Raw genomic sequence first — 15,699 nt, forward strand, 5'->3', positions numbered from 1 at the left:
CCTTGGGAGGTGCGAGCACCACCCCAGACAGAATTTTGTGTATTGGGTAGGACAGGGCTGAATAGAATCAGACATGCCCAGGGCACACAAGGTGTCCCCGTGCATAAGCCAGTCTAAACCGGTCCTGGGACTTTCCAGACCCAGGCCTGGCGAGGAGCTGGACAAAGGAAAGGGGGTGTAACCGCCCCCCTTCCTGGTCCCAACCAGAGGAGGGACCTAGCAGGTGATCCACCCCTCAGATTGGGAATAAGAGTGGGAGCAGTGCCATAGCACCTCAGATCATCCTGAATCAACTTGAAACTAAGAAGACGACTGGACTTCGACATTCTGCTGCACAGAAGACTGAAGAGCATCTCCCTTGTGGCCTAGGAGTGGCCACCCTGTGAACAGAGGCACAAACCAGCAACTCGACGTCTGCTTTGCCGCCGCCTCCCGCCGGAGCCCCGAGCTTGACGAGACCCAGACTCCCAGACTTCTCACCACCCGATCCACAGTCCTTGCAAAGAAGGGACCTGTGGAGGCACCTTGAGACGTGGGACCGGACATCTCGGAAGATCCCCGAAAGCTGACTGCGCAGCACCCGAGGCACCCTGCTTTCCTTTTCGATTGGTATCTCTTATACCACTTTCTTAGTATTTTGTGTATTTCAACTGTGTTTTGTTTTAACGCTTGTGCTTCTGTGCTCATAAAGAGTATAGGGGATATTTGTAGTTAATAAATACATATATATTTTCAATATATCTGTGTGGTGTCCTTTCATTGGTATTCAAGGGGGTTGTATATGGTAAAACAGCTTGCTTCACATGCCTTTCAGAGTTTAGCCTAAGACTGCTTTGTCCACGCTACCACTAGGATAGCTGGTCTATAAGGTTGACTTACAACCAATCATCATAAGGGTTGCTTGGCATGGTACAAGGTGATCACTAGAATTAGTGAGCATCACATACCAGGCCAACTTCTCACAGCTATGTGATGTGATGAGGGTAGTGATATGTGTTAGGGAGTGTAGGGACCTATTTACGTGAATGGTAGAGTAAAAAAAGGGTAAAAATTCCCTGACTAGTCGAAAAAATTAACTTTAATGGCTTCGCACATTATACCCTCAGACATCATTAGAGCAAAATGTACATTACCTGTAGTGTTTTACCCTACAATGTTAGAATCAGGAAATTTAATTAATACAAAGAAATCAGTTTATTAAACTACTCTTCAACATGACAAGCATTCATAGTGTAATGTAAAAATCACACACTGTCACAGTGGCTCCCTGCGTGGATATTTTACGTCCAGTAGTGCTGGTCAGTTCTAAATACAGAACTTAGTCTCTGACCCTTAAACCTGTTGTCCCCTGTCTGAGAAAGGCTATTCCATAAAGCCTTTGCAATTCAAAGTAACTCTGGAGAAGCACAGCTGAAAAGCATTCCTGCTCAGTGCCCGTGTGCTGATCATTCTAAAGGTCGGATGCACTTTTGCTGTCTTATTTTTGTTTTTATTCCGGTGAAATGTGTGTTCTAGCACCTAAAGAACTTGCTCAAAATGTCAGTTTTCTGAATGCCATAGTGCGCCCAGAATTCTTGTGCACAAAGGCTTGCAATGTAATTTACATGTTTGTACAGCTACTCTTTGCATAACTCGTAAGTGCATATCAGACTGCAGCCAGTAGGCCACACTAGGAATCATATTTTAAGTTTTGTCCCTAAGATTCAGTAATATTGTCATTGCTAGAGAAACCAATATGCACCTTTTTAATTTGGTACAACAAAATATTTTATTTAACTAGTTGGAGTGTAGCTTGGGAGCCACGTGTTATTTACTCAGCTGTGTTTCACAACCAGCAGGTCTCAACGTCTACGCTTTTTCAGGAGAAAAACCCTTTGCTGTATTCTAATGTCCTCAAAAAGTTTGTTAACAATTGATTACCTCCGTCTGTTCTGATTGACAGCTGTTTAAAGCTGTCTGTCCGAAGGAAGCTGTTTAAAAGCTATTTTTCTAGTGTTGGGAATGAGCACAGTTCAGTCTATTTAAAACCCAAGCATTCAAAGCCAGTCAAAATCTATCGTTTTGCAATGTGATAAATGAGGTGCTTTTATTTTAGCAGCAAGTAATTACTCAGATAATGTGAATGCCTTTAATATTTAATATAATGTATCTAAGGAAAATGCTGTAACATTTTGTATTGAGTCCTAGTTGTGTTAAGCACACAAATTCGCTTTTTTTTCTTTGTATGGGGCCTATTTTTTTCCCTATTGAGTGTTAATTCTAATGTTTCTTTACCATTGTGGCAATATTCACACATTGTCAGACATTTTCAAGAAGGGGGCCACCCACTCAGAACATACAACACTGCTTGTTAACCGCATCGCTGCGACGGCTTTTCGCGCTGTGTGCTGCATTTTTAAAATTACTGCATTACATGACGAGCTCAGCTCGTCATCAGCACACGGCAGGTAAGCCTCATGACGAGCTGAGCTCGTCATCAGCATCGAAGTGGTTAAGGCAAGCCATTCTTACACTAAAAATACAGTCACTACTCACTCAAACATGTACTTCACAAGCATCACCACCGGTGTCAGTCCACAAACACCATAGACACTCAAAAAAAACAATTAACCCACAAATCAACACTTAGGACAAAAGCAAGAGGCAGCCCACAGACTGTACTCAAACAAACCATATGTAAATATCAATTGTAAATCATATTTACAAACTAAAGGACTCGCAAAATTAGTACAGAGACTACACCAAGACAAGTAGGCATCCGAAAGACTGTGCCATGTTCAAAAAGACAGGCTCTAGCTCCAGACCTTTTCCAAAATACACCAAATTAGCAATGGAGCTGGGAGAACACCCAAAAGCGCTACGTTTCACCATTCATGAATTTTCCTTTTTAGTGTATTTGTTCCACAGTGTACTATACATTATGGAAGAAATACCATATTTAATGTACATAAACCTATTATTAGGTATCCCCTCTAGGGGAGTCAGCTGAGTACTTTCTAAATTCATATTGGTACCACCAAATTGCAACACATTCTACGAAGTGTGCTAGGAGCAGGCATGCCAAAAATATTACAATGCGATATAATTATATAATATATATATATTTTATTTTTTTGGGACTCCAGTCTGCCTGCCCCGAGCTTGTACCTCCAAGAGGGGGAGGTTTAGGAGATGGTCAAACCAGAAAGTCCTGAAACGCAGATCTGGCATAATGATCATCGCTGTGGACTTCAGCGTTGAGGCACTTATTCCTAGTGAAGGTGTGGACCGAAGCCTATGTCTCAGCCTGGCAAATATCCAGAAGAGCATCACCCCAAGGCAACGTAGAATTGGCCTTCACCCTGGTGCCCCTAGGAGGCTTCTTTTTGCCTAAAGCATAGCAAATGTGGATCCACAGCACCATCCTGTGGGAAACTGTCTGCTCCTGAATAGCCTTGCCTTTTTTAAGAACCAGTATAGCCAAAGAAAAACTGATTAGATATTTGGTACTTGTGGGTCTTGGTAATGTAGAAACTGAGGGTGTAGCAAAGATCTAGGCTGTGTAGCCTCTCCTCCTCTTTTGTGAGATGAGGAGGCAGATATAGATTCAGTACAGTGACACAGGAGGTAAGCCTTAGTTTGAAGAAACTATTAGGCTGGAGGAGGGGTGGAGGTAAAGCATGACAAACAAACAAAACCTGCAGCTCAGCAACATGCTTAAATGATAACAATGAAGACTACAGTAGGCAGCCGTAAAGGTAACTGTGAACCCATCAGGATTTTGCTGAAATATTAAAAACTGTGATGGATGGAATGCTTGAATTACTTTGAGCCAGTCCAATGTTATTTTGCATATCATGCCACCTCAGTTTGGACTCAGCCACGTGCAAATCAGTTTTGACCCAGCTCCACCAGGGGAAGTCCTGCCGGAACTGTCAGGCCAGGTCCATCCTAAACTGGAATACAAGAAACTAAAGAACGGTTTCACCCTTATTAGGGTTCATCAGTCAGGTATGGCCTAGTTCCAGTGGAACAGTGTGCAGTCAGGGGTACTAGTCCCACTTGAGGAATCACATTGAAGTATACAAAAAAACTGATGGATTAAATGCTAGAATTATTCTCAGACAGTTGTATCCAGTCAATCGTTATTTTGAACACCATGCTTTGTAAGTCACCATTATCAAAGTCTGTAGGGGAGAGAAGGCTGCCCACCTCACTGCAGTTATGGTAAATATTAGCCATCAGAATGGGGTCTGAATTGGAGCCAAAAAGCGAGTCAAGCCTACTAAAATTCGCATCACTAGGCAAGGGCAATCAAGCTCTTCCTCCATCAACTGGTATATTTTGCACCGTGATCTGAAAAAAATGGCAGTTGTCTCAGGAAAATCAGCACTTTTGTAATAGATTCCATGTCGGCCAAAGCAACCGGTGAGCCCTTTGGCAAAAATGCTGTGATTAATGTGAAATGTTTGAAGATTTTTCATAATTGTTGCCAAAGGAATCGCTGTATTTAATTGGAACTGTTTTAGGACATGAAATGATAATCTTTTGATGTTTATATGAGATAACAAATAGACACTGGTTCCAAGCTAGGTTATTTTTATTGTGTTTGTATTTTAATAAAAATGTGTTTTAAACTTGACAACATTAGTTTTAATTGTTATACTTCAGTTATTTTTCTTTTGCATTTATGATAAGCACTGAAAAATAAAGATCTATGACATATGTGTTGTTATTAGATTGCCTAGGGATATACTTTTGACTTACATAGTCCCTACCCTAGGAATTGCTCTATCAATTCTACAGGGGGTCCCAATTATTTTTCAATTTATCTATTGATAATTACATGTCTCCTTGGCGGTTGGTGGATGTAGGTGTTACAAAATAAAAGAATAATAAAAATAACGTTGAACTTAAAGAAGCCGCCACAGGTAAAAGTTAGGATGTTTATATAAAGTATGCATAGAAGTAATAATATTTATTTAACATTTATATATTTTTCACTATTTATAGTTTATGCCACAACATAAAATGACAAAGATTCGGTAATTGGAGTGTTAAACATTATATCAGTTTAAGAAGGAATGATGAACGGTAGAATTGTCCTTGTTGGCATGTGATCAAACTAGAATTCTGGGAAACTTATTAAAATAACTAACTACAATGGTGGGTGCATCCATCTTGGTAACGGACAAACTATTAAAGGTCTGAAATGAACATTAATAACAAACCAGGACAACTAGTATAAGGAAACAGCATTCTGGCCCCAGCACAAACCTGATACAAATTCACACCTTGATAACAAAAGTATACTGAATTTATAAAACGGCAGAAAGTTTTATTTTGACATCACACATGTGCAATGTTCTTGTTACACCTGTAGTCACTATTGGATTTCAAACCTACTTCAATGGAAACTAGAGCAAAGTTAACATTACAAAGCATGGAGAGTTAATCATTGTGCTGTTGCCCTATCGATCCGATACAAAAAGAATTAACCGCTTTGCGTCCTGTGTTGGAAACTTTACGAAGTTTAGCATTTCACCACCCAACGACGTGTATTCATTGTTAATGATTAGTGGACCTGCAGCAATGCGATCAGTAACCAATGAACAAGTTACTTACCTTCGATAACGCTTTTTCTGGTAGATACCGTATCTGCCTGTGGATTCCTCACCTTGCGAATATCCCCTTGCGTCAGCAACATTCAGAAATTCTTTTCGTAGCTTCGCGCCGACGTGGACTTAGACGTCATAGAGACACAGCATCGCACGCGACTCCGCTGATGTCATCGACGCCCATAATAGGCCCACGCCGGCGTGATGACATCAGTTCCGCCCTTTTTTCCGTGCCTTCGAGGCACACGGATGGACCATTGACAGTATATATACATATTGTATACACAGTACACGATAGTCAAGATAACACACACAGTGTGAAGCAAATGTAAGAAAACATCTGAAATAACACATTTTCTTTGACCATAAAACAAATACAATACAGTTACTCTGGTATAGAAGAGTGGACAACGGGGAGGCGGGTGGGTTAGTGAGGAATCCACAGGCAGATACTGTATCTACCAGAAAAAGCGTTACCGAAGGTAAGTAACTTGTTCTTCTGATAGATATATCTGCCAGTGGATTCCTCACCTTGTGAATAGAGTCCCACAGCAGTCCCCACTCTCGGAGGAGAGTGTCCACTCTCCTATACCAGAAAATCCTGGAGGACAGAGCGCGCAAAGTGGCCGTCCCTCCTCACCTCGGTATCCAAGCAGTAATGCTTCGCGAAAGTGTGGAGAGAGGACCAAGTTACGGCCCTACAAATATCCTCTACAGGAACACCTCTAAACTATGTAGAGGTTGATGACTTAGCTCTTGTAGAATGAGCCCTTCTACCCTCTGGAGGCTCCTTACTGGCCAAAGAGTATCAGATCTTTATACAGAGGATGATCCATCGTGAAAGAATTCTTTTATGAACCGCTCTTTTTTTTTGCATCCAGCAAACCCAATGAAGAGTTGGTCATCCACTCGACAGTCTTTAGTTCTGTCCAGGTAAAAGCTCACCGCCTTCCTAGGGTCCAGACGGTGTAATCTCTCCTCCTCCTTGGAAGGGTGTGGTGGAGGATAAAAGGTTGGGAGGGTAATGGATTGTCCTAGGTGGAAGGGAGTCACCACCTTAGGGAGAAAAGCAGACCTGGTCCTAAGACAAATTAGTTTAGCATGAATGGTTAAGAATGGGGGCTTGGAACTAAGAGCTTGAAGCTCACTTACCCTCCTTGGCGAGGTATTTGCAACGAGGAAGACTGTCTTAAAAGCCAAAAGCCTCATAGGACACTTGTGTAAGGGCTCAAAGGGAGCACCCATCAAGTATGTTAAGACAAGATTTAAGTCCTATTGAGGCACAATAAAGGGAGTCGGAGGGAATTTATTAGTGAGACCCTTCAGAAATCATAAAACTACAGGATATTTGAAAAGGGACGGCTGGTCTGGCAAACATAGAAATGCCGACAAGGCCGAGAGATAACCCTTGACTGTGGCAACAGCAAGCCCTTGCTGCGCCAAAGAGAGCAAATTGGAGAATATCAGATAAATGGGCTTTCAAAGGGTCTACAGATTTCTCCCCACACCAGGTGACAAATTTAGACGATCTGTAGGAATAAATAGATTTAGTGGAGTCAAGCCTAGCCGATAATATGACATCCACCACATCGTGTGGGAGAGAAAAGGAATTCAGGTTGCCCCGTTCAATCTCCAGGCATGAAGGTGTAATGTCTAGAGGTGGAGGTGTAGAACCTGCCCCTCCATCTGAGAGAGATGGTCTTCCCTGAGAGGGAGATGGAGAGGCGGGTGAGAGGAGAGGTGGAGAAGGATCTGTGTACCACATCCTTCTTGGCCAATCCGGGGCGACCAATATGACTTGGGCCCGGTCTTGGCGAATCTTCCTCCAAACCCGAGGAATCAAAGGTATGGGAGGAAACGCGTAAAGGAGTTGTCTTCCCCAACTCAACTGAAACGCGCCCCCAAGGCTCCTTGCATCGGATACTGGAGACTGCAAAAAGACGGGCAGTGAGCATTCTCGTGAGTGGCGAACAGGTCCACCGAGGAGTCCCCCCCCCATCTGAAAGATGTTGTGAACTACCTCTGGATGGAGCCTCCCCTCGTGGTCAGCCAAGAATTGCCGACTGAGAGTGTCCGCACAAACGTTCAGAAGTCCGGCCAGATGATTTGCCATCAGACAAATCTGATGGTCCTGAACCCAGGACCAGAGCAGCAGAGCCTCCCTGCTGAGACACTGCAACCCCACTCTTCCCTGCTTGTTGATGTACCGGTCGTGTTGTCCGTCAGGACTTGGACTGAGCAACCGCGAAGGGAAGGGAGGAAGGCCTTAAGCGCCAAATGTATCGCCCGCAATTCCAGTAGGTTGATATGAAGCAACCTTTCCTCTGGAGACCAAAGACCTTTGCTCTCCAGGTCCCCATTCAATCAATCAGGAGTTTGCTGAAGCGCGACTACTCACCCGTGAGGGTCTCAAGGCGCGGGGGGGGGGCGGGGGGGGGGGGGGGAAAGAAGCAGGTTCCATTCCATCAAGGAGGGGGTCTGTCGAAGAGCCAGGTTTTGAGGTTTCTTGCGAAGATGGGGAGCGATGTTGTCTGTCTGAGGTCCAGATGAGCACCCCACCCTAGAGTGGATGCATCCGTTATTACTGTAGCCACCGGAGGAGGCAGTTGAAAAGGCTTCCCCTGAGACAGATTGCCTTCCACACCCCACCAAGTCAGATCCGCTGCAGCTTCTCTGGAGATCCTCACTGACTCCCTGAGATCTACGTTGTGCTGATACCACTACCTGCGGAGGCACCACTGGAGTACCCTCATGTGCCAGCGTGCATGGTTGACCAACAGAATGCATGAAGCCATCAAACCGAGCAGGCGAAGGACCTTCAGGACTGGAACGAGTACTCCATTGTAAAATAAAGGAATAATTTACTGAATTTCGTGAATCCTTTAAGGAGGAGGGAATGCACGACATACAGTTGTGTCCAGTACAGCACCTATGAACAGGATGCGCTGGGAGGGCACCAGGTGAGACTTGGGTACATTTATCGAAAAACCCAACCTGTACAACAACTGGGTTGTCTCTTGCAGATGTTGGAGCACTCTCTCTGACGACTCCGCTTTGATCAGCCAGTCGTCCAAATAGGGGAATACTGCAATCCCAGACTTTGAGATGTGCTGCCAACACCGCCATCACCTTGGTAAAGACTCGAGGCGCAGTAGTAATTCCAAAAGGAAGGACAGCAAACTGATAGTGTTGCGACCCCACCGTAAAACGGAGATACTTCCTGTGCGACTTCAGGATTGGGATGTGAAAATACGCATCCTGCAAGTCGAGCGACACCATCCAGTCTTCTTCCAGCAGCTCTTGAAGAACCTGCACAAGGGTGAGCATCTTGAATTTCACTTGTTTCAGATAGAGATTCAAGATCCTGAGATCCAGGATTGGACGAAGTCTGCCATCCTTCTTGGGAATCAGGAAATACCGGAAGTAGCATCCCTAACCCCTTTCCTGCTCTGGAACCACTTCTATCGCACCCTTTCTTGATAGAGTCTGTACTTCCTCCTGTAGAAGCAACAGATGTTCCTCCGTGCAGAAACCTTGGCAAGGAGGGTAATTGGGAGGGAATTCCCGAAAGGAAAGGGCATACCCATTTTCTACGAGATTGAGAACCCAAAGATCTGATGTAACCGATACCCAATCCCGTAGAAAGTGGGTAAGCCGACCCCCCACCGGACCCACATGATCCTGAATGGCGGATCTAGGGCTGCTTTTATGTGGCTGGGGGGTTGGAGGAGGTGGAGGAGGAAGAGGCCTGACGTCCACGAGGACGAGCTCTTTGCTTTCCCCTATAAGATTTGTATAAGGGATTCTGCTGCTGCTGTCGTTGCTGCTTCTGACCTTGTCGGTAAATCCGAAAGGAAGAGCGTCCAAAACTTCTGAATCTCCTGGCCGAAGAACCTCTGATCTGGAGACCTAAAGATTTAGCAGATGCTCTACTGTCTTTAAATCTCTCCAAGGCCGTATCAGCCTTCCTGCTAAAGAGACCAGATCCAGCAAAGCCGCCTGAACATCTGCCAAAAAGTCTGAAGATTTCAGCCAAGCCGATCTCCTAATGGCAAACGCAGTGCCCATGATACGTGCCACCGAGTCTGCAGTGTCCAGACCACTCTATCACTTGGCGTGCCGCAGCCTGTGCATCTGATAACACCTCCTCAAAATCCCTCCTGTTGACATCAGCATTCTTAGGAGCTAAAGTACGCATAGTATCCATAAGGGCATGCACATACCTCCCCATAAGGCAAGTGGCATTTGTTGACTTCAACACCATACTTGCAGAGGAGAAGGTCTTTTTAGCCACCTGATCTTGTTTCTTTGCCTCTATCACCGGGAACCTGAGGAAAGGCACTCACATTCTTCTTGGAACAGGCTGCTTGGTTTGTGATGGATGAGACGTCAGAAAAGCAGGGTCTTCAGGTGCAACCCTGTATCTTCTCGCCACACTCTTGGACACTGCAGGAGCTGACAGTGTTTTTTTCCACAACTCCATAATAGGTTCCGTTAAGGCATCATTAAACGGAAGCAATGGTTCCACTACAGAGCTTGGTGAATATAATACTTCTTTAAGAAGATTGGACTTAAACTCTACCGTTGGTAAAGTCAATTGTAAAAGTTCCGCCGCCTTCCTCATCACTACATGATAAGGCTGGACGTCCTTTGAAGGTGCATCAGAGCTAGATGACAACTCCCACTCTGGTGAGAAATCCAGGCTACCAGAGTCAGCCAGGTCCTCAAAACAGTCCTCCTCCAGTTCACCTTCCTCCATATCAGGATGTGACTCTATATACCTTTGCTCTTCCAAAAGGCGTTGTGCTTCCCTTCTGGAACTCTCCTTCACGCGCTTCGCAGTCGGATCCACCAACGGCTCCGACGGAGTCGGGATCGACACTGGTATCGAATCCGATGGCCCAGTGGGATGCTCTCAAGGTTGATCTGGAGCGGGCGACGCCGGAACCGGCGTCGTCGAACTCGGCCGAGCCGGGTATTGCCATGGCGGCGTCGGAGCCGGCATAAATGGAGCAGGAGGATAGGAGTGAGGGACTCCTAAATTGTAGGCCAGAGGACCCATGGGACCCGAAGGTGCGCCAGAGGGGTACCACGCCCTTGTAAAGACACCAAACATAGCGTTTAAAACCGCTGATGGGTCCTGGCCTGGGGCTGGGAAAGGTGGTTGAAAACCCTCAGGCTGATCTTGTGCAGTGTTCGGAGTCGGCTCTTCGACAGGCACAGATTCCACATCCACATGAACTTCTTCCTCATCTCGAGCCGGGGACAGCGCCGGAGACGGATTCGAAGCCGGAGCCGGCGACTGAACCCGCGACTCCAAAGGCGAGGCCTCACCTTCATTTTCCGAGACATCAAGCGTAACCACCTTGGAACGTACCTTCTTCGGTGACCTCGACCTCGAGCCCGACTCCTTACCGGAATGACGTCGGGACTCATGTTTCTTCTTATGTCTCCTTCTCGACTTCGAAGCATGGTCTGAAGCGGACCTCGAAGACGACTCCTCTCGAGACCATGATCTGGACTTCGATCTCGACCTCGCCCTTCGAGAGCGAGACCTCGAAGATTTTCCCTTGCCAGCCTTCAGCTTCGCTACCAGGAGTTTGGTCTCTCTTTCTCTCAGGGCCTTCGGATTCATCTTACGACAAGATAAACATCCATCCACATCGTGATCAGAGCTCAAACACCAAATGCAGTCCTCGTGCGGGTCAGTAATGGACATCATTTTCCCGCACTCCCTGCAGGGCTTGAAGCCGGTCTTCTTTGTCGACATTGTGAAGAAACGAGAAACAAAGAAGCAGAAAGTGAATAATAAGGTAACAAAGTCACCAGTTGGCTACTGAGATTCGCGAAACCGTTACCGTCAACGATGCGGAAAAAAGGGAACTGATGTCATTACGCCGGCGTGGACTTATTATGGGCGTCGGTGTGATACCGTGTCTCTATGACGTCCAAGTCCACGTTGGCGCGAAGCTACGAAAAGAATTTCCGAATGCTGCTGGCGCAAGGGGATATTCACAAGGTGAGGAATCCACTGGCAGATGTATCTATCTGAAAGGTAAGTTTTATTTTTTACTTTTCACACACAGATTTTCAGATGCACCTTCCACAGTCCGTGTAAAGGTTTGCAAAATTTAAACTGCAGGCTGGTCACCTTATTCTTTAAGATCATGGTCAACCTGGGGAATTTGGGCCATCAACAATTTTAAATAATGTTTTTAGAAAGCACACCAACTTACATGCATCCAATCATTATGTGGAAAGGCTCAAGAAGCTGTGGGCGACATTGGAGTCAGAATAATTCACAAAACAAATTGTGATTAAAAATTTCTTTCTGAGGAAGAGTTTGATTGTGAACATGCTACATGGCAACAGAGAAAGAGCTGCCTTCCGGTGTATCTTTTTAAAGTGAAGCAGTTAGAAGTCATGCTGGATAAATGAAGAGAATATGGTCATGGTAACATTTAGTGTTACCATAAAGGTTGTGGGTGTTCGGTATTTCTTAGCACTCATTGATTAGTAGTTTTTTTTGTCAATGTAGTGTTACATTGGATTCTTATCAAAGGGTAGTCATGATGGGGTTACATTATTGCATTCTTACTTTCATAATAATATAGCTATCCCTTTGGTGGCAAAGCTTTCAAATCCACTTCTCAGTGTAGCTGCTCCCACAAATTGTGCATATGAGTGAATTCTCTGCACACTTCCCATTGTGCGCACAGAAAAATAGGTAGAACACTATGACAGAACTGATGCTCTATTTTTGGCAACATTAGTTGCATGAAGAAATGTAACTCGGGGTTCGCCATGCAGCGGATGCAAACAAAATTGGAATGCTAAGGAAGAATGCACATGGTGCTTCTGGGCTTGCTACGTATAGCTAGCTATACTACATATAGCTTTTTCCAGCACGTCATAAGTTGCTGCCACTTGAAAAAATTATCTCTTGCAAGGAATATTATTTACTAAAATGTTTAGAATCTAAATTTTCTGTTGAGTACGTTTTAATCATTTGTGTTTATGTAACTATTTTTAATAACGCAAAGCTGTCGTCATTAAAAAGAAAAGTTAGGTAATCCACTTGTGAACATGATCGCAGTGGCTCATTTGCATTTCATCAATGCCTTTTACAACTACTAAGGCGTTGAGTCAAACACTATAGATCTCCACTCACCTTTGTTACAAAACTTTGATGCAAGGTTTCCTCCTTTTTGGGAACAGGATCAACAATCTCTTCATCAGTCCTTGTTAAATGCTCCAGTAAATCCACATTGCCACTGCCATTAAAATCTGTTGGCTGATCCATGTCATAAGAAGAATGTTCATCCGGGGCACGTTTGGACTGCTGGATTTCCTCTGTAAACGAATCTGCTTCCAGGTTGTTTTCATTGCTCCTTGAATTCTTCTTTTGAGCTATACCAATGGTAAGTCCTTCTTGGGTAATAGAGGAGGTGATATCTTCAGAAGACAAAGTGCGTATGCTGGCATTCGATGTGCGACACTGCACTGTCACACTGTCACTTGTATTCAGCAAATGTTCTGGCTATAAAAAACAGTTATTATTCATAAATTCAACATTAGGTAACATGAAATACGAATTGTACAACAGAAAGCAGAAACTTGATAGAATCAGTTTGTTCAAAAAGCCCATTTCAAATCTAAAACCTTTAACCTCATGCCACCACCATTTTCATACGTTTTATGCATTATCATTTTTAAATATAGACTTCCAACTTTTCCCTAACCTGTGATTATATTTTTAATACTAAAGAACAGAAAAACAGATAAGCCCAGCAAGACCTTTCTGAGGCCACAAGCAGAGAACCTGTCAAACTGAAAAACTCAGAATTCGTACAGTCTCCCATTTTGGAAGACAAAACATCCTGTATTATTCAATAGGAGCAACAGATTACTCCATCAGCCACTGAAGTGTATCAAATGTAATACACTGACTGCGTCACATCATAGAGCAATTTCCTCATTGCAAAGAATAAATAATCCACCATACACACTACTCCTAGTCCTAATGTGTGGGACTAGTGCCACCTGGGGGAATCTTTGCCAAAGCTTAGTGAAAGCAAGGCATATGACATACTCTCGAGTACTCGTTAGCTATTTGCACCATCTTCCTTTGCCTACCCATGAAAAGAATAATAATGACCTACCCATGAAAAGAATAATAATGACATTGTCTAGAACAAGGTTTACTCACTAGTTCCCATCCATCACATTAACCCTGAAATAGAATTTTAAAAAACTCTAAGCTCTAACCGTATAGCCTTCAAAGTGTAGAAAAAAGCCACTGGTCGCCATTTTAAAGTTTCACGAGAGCACCAGTATACACAGTATCAATCCAATGCAGCTTTTCAAGTTTACGTTTTCCCCTGCAGCCATTCGGAGTCTGGGCACGCTTGCTCCAGAGTTACAAGTTTTCATTTTGTTATGTCATTTCTCCTGTTTTCAATTATCACCTGACCCATTTTCTCTATTATCTTTGCATTATTCAACGTAGCTGTATTTTTTTCATATTTTTCTCTAAAAGGCTGCTGCTGTAAGAGAAAGATTTTGCTTTTTTCTATATACATAGCATGTTTTTCTTTACTTTGTACCATAAACAAGTTAGTTCTTCCACTTGCTTCTCATAGCTTGGTTGTCTCTTGAGACCAGAAACCACCCTTTAAGTTGTCGTGATAAAGACCAGGTGCAAAATTGAGACAAAATGGCAGTGTTGCGTACAGGGAGTACTAATTTCGCACCTTAAATGAAGGTTGTTTCTATGTTCCTACAAGTGGAGTTGGTGTAAGTAGACGTTATGCATTTTGATAGCTGCCAGTATCGGAGTCAAAATTAGTTTGAGGAACTGATTCAAATCATAAACCAAAAGAATAAGGGAAGAGATATCCACCCTTTTCCTTTACAAGGAAATAGTGAAGTAATATTCCTGACCAGTTTATGGAGGTAAGAAAGGCACCTCAAAGGATGAGCCTCTACACCTTCTGCAGACAGAAGTGGTTTTCTAGAGGGCAACTGAAGTAAAACCCAGCCAAACTAGAACGAGGCATTGGTGATGATGCTCTGGATCTACTAATGGTAGGGTAGCCAATGTCTTTTCCTTCATGGAATAGGGCAAAGGCCATGAACGGGTGAGAGTCTTCATTGTTTGGGAATCAGTGCCTGGGTTGGCATCCGAATCCCCCAAATGTGGCTTTTTATGCGAAGCAGACCTAGGGATGGACTCCTGCAGCACTGCCACCCTTGACGGCACCAGTGGGAGTGGTGAGGTCCTGGATCAGCAGCTGGATCAGTATCTGCAGAGAAAGGGGAGGAAGTTGCATCTTGGGGTTGTTCTTGGCCACCCGTGGTTCACCAAGGTTGGTGGCAGCTGCACCGCAGATCCCTGAAGCGGAGGATAGAGGCGTGGCTTTCTTTGATGCACACTCAGCATACAGAGTAGTCAAAGCAGAAAACAGAACACAGCAGGGAAGCTCCAGATGGGAGCTGGTATAGTTTTATCAAAGCAATATCCAACTGTTACTGGTCTGGTTACTCAAAGGAATCTGACTTGCCTGCAATGCAATCATTTTTTTCTGAGAGAGACTAGCAAGTGGAAAATCATGACTGAGGTCTCAGCAGAAGGACTGCTGATACAGAGAGATAATAATGAAAGCACTGAACCCGTGGTTGCAAAGGGAGACTAGTGTCACTGTTTTGACCTCAAAAGATATTGTCTGGTAGGTAAAGTGGTAAGGTCATTTACGTCCAGGCTGAAAACGCCTCTGGTACCAGAGTTCCCGACATGACTGCTGGGCTGGCTGACCTGAGAAATAGGCACAGAGGGGGAAAGACATCTCTTGGTGTTTCTGCTTCTTTTTGTGACTCTTCTGTATTGAAGGTAGATCGTGTGCCCACATACTGGAGAAGATAGGGCTCCTTCACTCCCTTTTGAAGTAAAGTTGTCTGCTTGAGACTGTATGCTCACTGTAGGAAAGTACCTTTTTGGCAAGGTTAGACACCCCCCCACCCCCCCACCCCCCACACACACACACACACTCTCTGCTGGACTCTGATGCATCTTTGACTAAGTGTGCACTGGGTTCCGTGCTAA

General features: G+C 44.4%; 1 protein-coding gene across 3 annotated transcripts in view; it reads right to left on the reverse strand.

Annotated features, from left to right (window-relative positions):
- DMTF1 (cyclin D binding myb like transcription factor 1) overlaps positions 1-15,699 on the reverse strand; it is a 482,730-nt gene that overhangs the window by 82,466 nt on the left and 384,565 nt on the right. For all 3 annotated transcript variants that reach the window (XM_086919720.1, XM_086919718.1, XM_086919723.1), the window contains one exon: positions 12,769-13,137. In XM_086919720.1, the coding sequence (XP_086775846.1) occupies positions 12,769-13,137 (369 nt within the window). The remainder of the gene's footprint in view (positions 1-12,768; positions 13,138-15,699) is intronic.

This window comes from Lissotriton vulgaris, chromosome 1_1 (assembly GCF_964263255.1).
Source record: "Lissotriton vulgaris chromosome 1_1, aLisVul1.2, whole genome shotgun sequence".
In the NCBI taxonomy this organism is placed as follows: Eukaryota; Metazoa; Chordata; class Amphibia; order Caudata; family Salamandridae; genus Lissotriton; species Lissotriton vulgaris.